This window comes from Buceros rhinoceros, unplaced genomic scaffold (assembly GCF_000710305.1).
Source record: "Buceros rhinoceros silvestris isolate BGI_N320 unplaced genomic scaffold, ASM71030v1 scaffold40647, whole genome shotgun sequence".
Taxonomy (NCBI): Eukaryota; Metazoa; Chordata; class Aves; order Bucerotiformes; family Bucerotidae; genus Buceros; species Buceros rhinoceros.
The window spans coordinates 11491-17058 of NW_010421149.1; the positions used below are offsets into that span (position 1 = coordinate 11491).

General features: G+C 49.9%; 1 protein-coding gene across 1 annotated transcript in view; it reads left to right on the plus strand.

Moving 5' to 3' along the window:
- Positions 1-5568, plus strand: part of EXOC7 (exocyst complex component 7) — a gene marked incomplete at its 5' end in the record, with an annotated part of 19552 nt that overhangs the window by 10633 nt on the left and 3351 nt on the right. Inside the window, 8 exons of the mRNA XM_010139552.1 lie at positions 131-199; positions 1541-1686; positions 2002-2154; positions 2846-2944; positions 3530-3592; positions 3906-3972; positions 4444-4482; positions 5533-5559. Coding sequence (XP_010137854.1) covers positions 131-199; positions 1541-1686; positions 2002-2154; positions 2846-2944; positions 3530-3592; positions 3906-3972; positions 4444-4482; positions 5533-5559 — 663 coding nt within the window. The remainder of the gene's footprint in view (positions 1-130; positions 200-1540; positions 1687-2001; positions 2155-2845; positions 2945-3529; positions 3593-3905; positions 3973-4443; positions 4483-5532; positions 5560-5568) is intronic.

Genomic DNA, 5568 nt, shown 5'->3' on the forward strand with positions numbered 1-5568 from the left:
CGGTGTGGGAAAAACCGTGTCCATCAGATCAAATGAGCCTTGAAGTGGCTTCCAGCCAGTGCAAGCATCCATGCTGTAACCACCCTGGATAAATTGCGCCTTCTGTTTGTGCCGGCTGACGTCTCACTAGGTCATGAGCATGATTTACGAGTTAAACACCTTTCCGATACCCTGAGCGACAAGCATGGGCCGGCTGCTGGTAAGTACCGTGTTGTCACTTTGTAACGAGCTGGCTAACATCTCTTCCTTGCAGCATGTTTCACTGTGGTTTTGTAGCGGGTGGCTGTTTGTCTTCGTGGGCAGTCCTGGAGCATGGGCCTTCTCTGGCTGAGAAGCTCTGGCTCTTCTCAGTAGAATTCACTCCTACTAATCACACAGCTTCCAAGCCCTCAAACAGGAAACCCCAGCTTTGTCCAACCAAAGGCCACCATGCTGAGGGGCACTTTCCTCTAGGTAGCTACTGGCTTGTTTGGTGCTGAAGCAAAGCAAACAGGAATGGGTTCACATGCAGCATGCCTGTGAGTAGTACTGCACTGCAGGCAGCCTGTAAAAACCATGTCACATCTGTGTGTCCCCCGACCGTAACTTTTAAAAGATCAGCCTGTCAGTGGAGGGAAGAATCAGTTCTTTCTCCATCAAAAGCTGCAGATATTGCTGGGAGGAGAAGCAGCAGCCCTTAGCTGAGAGAGGGCCTCTTTGTGTGATTCTACTGTCCTGTGGTGGTTCCTACAGGGATCTGAGTAATGCAGGATGGTGTGAGTCCATTTCTGTCCTGCCGACACATCCAGCTAGTGGTTGCTGTGAGTGGCTGTGGGCCATTGTGTCATACTGGCACTTTTCATGCCCACCACCTAGATACTTTGATGGATCTTTGTCTCAGTAGGTTCTTTGATGGATCTTTGAGACGTTCGTACGCTAAAACTGGAATATTCGCATTTGTATGCAGCTCTGTGTGGCAAATAGCTCACCTAGCCGTGCTGATATTCCTGCTTCATAGGATTTAAACGTTCATCTGCCTGGGTTTTGTCATCTGTTTCTGCCTGTGAGAAGAGGCTGTCTTCCAGGACAGCCTTGATTTCCCAGAAATGTTGATGCAAAATGGCAGGTCTTCATCTGCATGACGGATGGAGATAAAGGATTCTAAAAATACAAGCAGAGATGTTGAATAATTCACCTCAGACTTTCCTGTGTTTAGCACTCTGTGTTCAAGCCCTGGATTAAATTTAGTCTGTGTCCCGGAAGAGCTCCAAAGTTGCCCTCTGTCACGAGGCCGGAAGCTGCTGGTGTCCTGACGTGCCTGTTGCCTGAACTGTGGATGACTTTGCATGCCTCCTCAGGGCACACAGAGCTTCCCGTGCACAGGCCTGGGTTCAGGTCTGGTGAGATGACTCTTGTTCTCACGCAAGGATGGGTGCAAAGCCAGAACCACCTTTTCCAGAAGAACCTTGTCCTGTTTGTGTAAACCAAGATCTCGGAGTGAGCAGAGCTGCTAGAACTCAGTATGACTTTTGTTCTTTCTTAAAACCATCTTGCCTTACAGGGAGGGATGACGTCTTCGACATCGAGATTGACGCGTACATCCACTGCATTAGTGCCTTTGTCAAACTGGCTCAGAGCGAATACCAGCTCCTGACAGAAATCGTCCCAGAGCACCACCAGAAGAAGACATTTGATTCTCTCATCCAGGTGAATTGAGCCTCTCTGCTTGGCTTCTCGTGTAAAGGATACACACAAAGTCTTAATCCCCTCCATCCTCATTGTGAGGAGGTGGATTCCAGCACCTACTGAGGGCGCCCAGCATTGCTAGGCTTGTCCTCCAGGACCCGTTCTGGGAACAGACCCTGTGCAGACCCTGGAGAACATGCACTCGGAGTCGCTCACTGGATACTGCGAAGGACCCATCAGCTAAACTGGCGTCCTTAATGGGTATCCTGCGTTGAGCCCCGTGTGCTGTCTGGACCAAAGTCATGCTGCTTCTTTCTGATGCTGGCTTTGTTGCAGGAGTCATTAGATAACTTGATCATGGAGGGGGATAACATTGTCTCCGCTGCCCGGAAAGCCATCATCCGACACGACTATTCGGCTGTGCTCACAATCTTCCCCATCCTTAAGCATCTTAAGCAGATGAAGCCAGAATTTGACCAGGTCTTGCAGGTAGGTGTGATGGGATCGGATAGGGTCCTGGAGCTTGGGTTGTCAGGAGAACGTTTTGAAAGGGATTATCCTAGTGGCTTTGAACAAAGCCATGCTGCTTCTGTCCTCCAGCATGGACTGACAGTGACACAAATGCAGTTCGCTCCTTTCTGGGATGGTGAACCAGCAACTTGGCATCTCTCAGCAGCAGTTCTTTGCAGTTCAAGTTGTGACCCAGTGATGGCCTGTCTCCATTACCTTGCTGTATACATGGCCTCTGAGGTGTTTCATCTCTGGTACTGTTGAGCTTAGTTTAGACTGTGCTCACTGACATCTGGAAGATGCTTTGAGGAGAGCCTGCTCGGACCGTGCCACAAGGTTCTCTAGGTATCAAATACGGCATCCAGGTTTAGCAAGGCTCCTTCCCACATGCTTCCAGCTGGTGACGGTGATGCACCAACCTTCTGTATCAGGAAAGAGGAAACATGAGAGGTGGCAAGTCCTGGTCACCATTAGGTTACAACATCTTCCCTCTCTGGCTGGCAGAAGAATGCAGGATTTCCCATGTTGTTGATGGTGCTGTAAATATTCTCCTGGCACGTGGGAAATTGAGAATGAGGTGCTGGGGTGGGGAATCAGGGACAGAAGGTGCTGGGTGAAAGTTCAGATACTGTTTGTTTTCCTTCTCTGATCTGTTACGGAACTATTCCAGGGAACTGCAGCAGGCACTAAGAACAAACTGCCAGGGCTGATCACTTCCATGGAGACCACTGGTGCGAAGGCACTGGAAGAGTTTGCAGACAACATTAAGGTAAGATTCTCCTCAACGTTCTCTCTGGCAAGACCAGCAGGCTCAGGCTCTGAGCAGAACCCCTAGTTTAGTTTTTGGCTTTCCATGAAATCACGTAATTTCTGACTGTAAAGCAGGAGCTTGCTGGATCGCTTTGAACAGTCAGCTGCAAATGCCAAATGCTTGGTGCTAAGTACGGGAGGTCTCTGCCTAAGACCCTTAACAAGCATACCACTGAACAATTGACATGAGCTTCCAGGCCCCTGCAGATACCAAGTCAGTCTCAGAATTTAATCCTATTTAAAGGAAAATTGCCAACTTGAAAAGTTTTGGAGGACTCTTGTTAAGCTGTCCCTGTGTAAGGTGGGCTCGGTGAAAGCATTGCCAGGTAGGTGACTTGAGCATTTGGTGGTCACATGCTGAACAACCCCTTGTGGTTCTGAGCTGCTGGTGTGTAGAAGCTGAGGTTTCTGAGCACCAGGAGGTGGCACTGCAGGAGCCGACTCTGAGGGTGTTGAGAGAGGCTGGATGCACAAGTCTTGCAAGCTCACTTGCAACAGCAGTTTCCTTTTGTGCTTACCCTGTGTCTCTCTCTTCCCTTCTCAGAATGACCCAGACAAGGAATATAACATGCCAAAAGACGGGACAGTTCACGAGCTCACCAGCAACGTACGTGATGATGATTCGAACCATTCTTTGAGAAGAACAGCTTCTGAAGAGGGTTTAAAAAGAGCAATAGAGAAATGTCTTAAGCTCTCTTGGTATTGGAAGGGCAATTAACTGGCTTCCATGGAGAGATGAGCTAGTTACCCTTGCTAAGCCGTGATGGGACTGTGGGTAAAACCCACCAACTCAGAGGAGCGGGGTGATTTGTTTCTTGTATGCTTAAGTGTGGGCGGACAAGTGGTCCTTCATGATCCTTAATAGCAGAGCATAGGAAATGCAGTGTCGATTGCTCATAACATCCCTTCGTTGCTTCCAGGCCATCCTTTTCCTGCAGCAGTTGTTGGATTTCCAGGAGACAGCAGGAGCCATGCTGGCATCGCAGGGTATGTACATGGGGCTTGTTTGGGCATGCAGTTTCTTCCCCACGTTGTCAGGACGTCTTCCCTAAGATCAAACCTCAACATGCACTGTGAGCTTGTTCTCCTGTCCTTCACCCTGTGGTTTGTCCTGTCCTCCCATCTGCCATGACCACGTAGTTGGTTACCTGGAGAACTCCAAGGGATGCAGAGAGTTTCCCTGCTGGCCTTCCACACTTGCTCCTGTCAGGTACCCTTGGGATGGTGTTTCTTGCCGATGTCTCTAGCAGGGGACATCTCTGCCTTTCCCCTGTGGTCTTCATTCCATTTGTGGCCTTGGAGGGACTCCTGCCTGCTCTCCTCTCTGGCTGGCTGTGGCTGCTCTGTGTTAATATCTGCTTTGTTCTCAAAGAGGTGGTGGTCTCTAACCTGTCTTTTTGCACTTTGCGTTTCTTTTTCTCTCTCCCCTTTTCTCTCTGTTCTGCCTAATCTTTGTAGTTCTTGGGGACACATACAATATTCCTTTAGATCCCAGAGGTAAGCAGACTTACCCACAAGTACCTTTCATATTGCCTCGAACTCTGGTGACGCATGTTAATTCTTTATCCTCCAGGAATAAATAAATTAACACATAACTGAAAAGGGGAAAAAGGGGAGGGTAAGTAACTCTTGCCAGTGGGCTGGAGAGAATAGGGAGGGCTTGTCACCAGAAGACAATGAGGGATGCCACATGAGCTGCAACTGGCTGAAGACGCTGGCATGGCACTGAATCTCTTTGGCATGGGTAGCAAATTGGCCCCACTGGTATCGTGCTTTATCCTGCCTGCGCTCGGCTCCTTATTGTCCAACTCCCAGCAACAGGATTCTCAAGGCCTTTCCCATGGGGTGCTTATGAACTTGGACCACCTGAGCTAGGCCCAGCTGCCAAACTCTTTGGTGGGGGGAGGAGGAGATAGCCACCCCACGTGTGTCCCGTGGGACCCATGCCCACAAGCCCCTGAGGGCAGAAAGCCATCTCTTATGCATAGGCAGAGGAACATGTACCAGCCTGGAGTGGTTGCTTGTACGGGCAGTCTGCCATGCTGGCACAGGCCCTCATACAGAGCCGAGCAGGCCCCAGCAGCAGCCACAGGGATGGTGGAAACCTCCCAGAGCCCTTCTGCTGGTTCCAGTTAGTGGTGTGTGCCTGCTGTTAACAGCTCCAGCTCATTTGTTCTCTGACTGCCAGTTTCTAGTGCTTGCAAGTCCTTTTCAGGTGGTAGGGAACAGATGGGGAGAATGTGTTTAATGAGTCTATTTCTGATCAAGAGGAGTCTGAGCACTGGGAAGGAAAGGAGAGGTTTCTGCCGGGGTGCTTGGCACATGATGCAGATAGAAGGATTGAGGTATGCAGAGTTCTTCCATCCTCACCCTGGATAAGCCGCAGACAGTCAGCGCTGAAGCAGGGAGCTAATTTCGACTGTCGACGGGAGCGCGGCACTAACTCCATAGCAACAGGGACAAGCTTGTTTGAATAGAGGTAGGATGACCACACGTACCCCCCTTACCCATGGCATGTTAACTGGCCTAAGACTCTTTCCTTTTCAGAGACCAGCTCTTCAGCTAGTAGTTACAGTTCAGAGT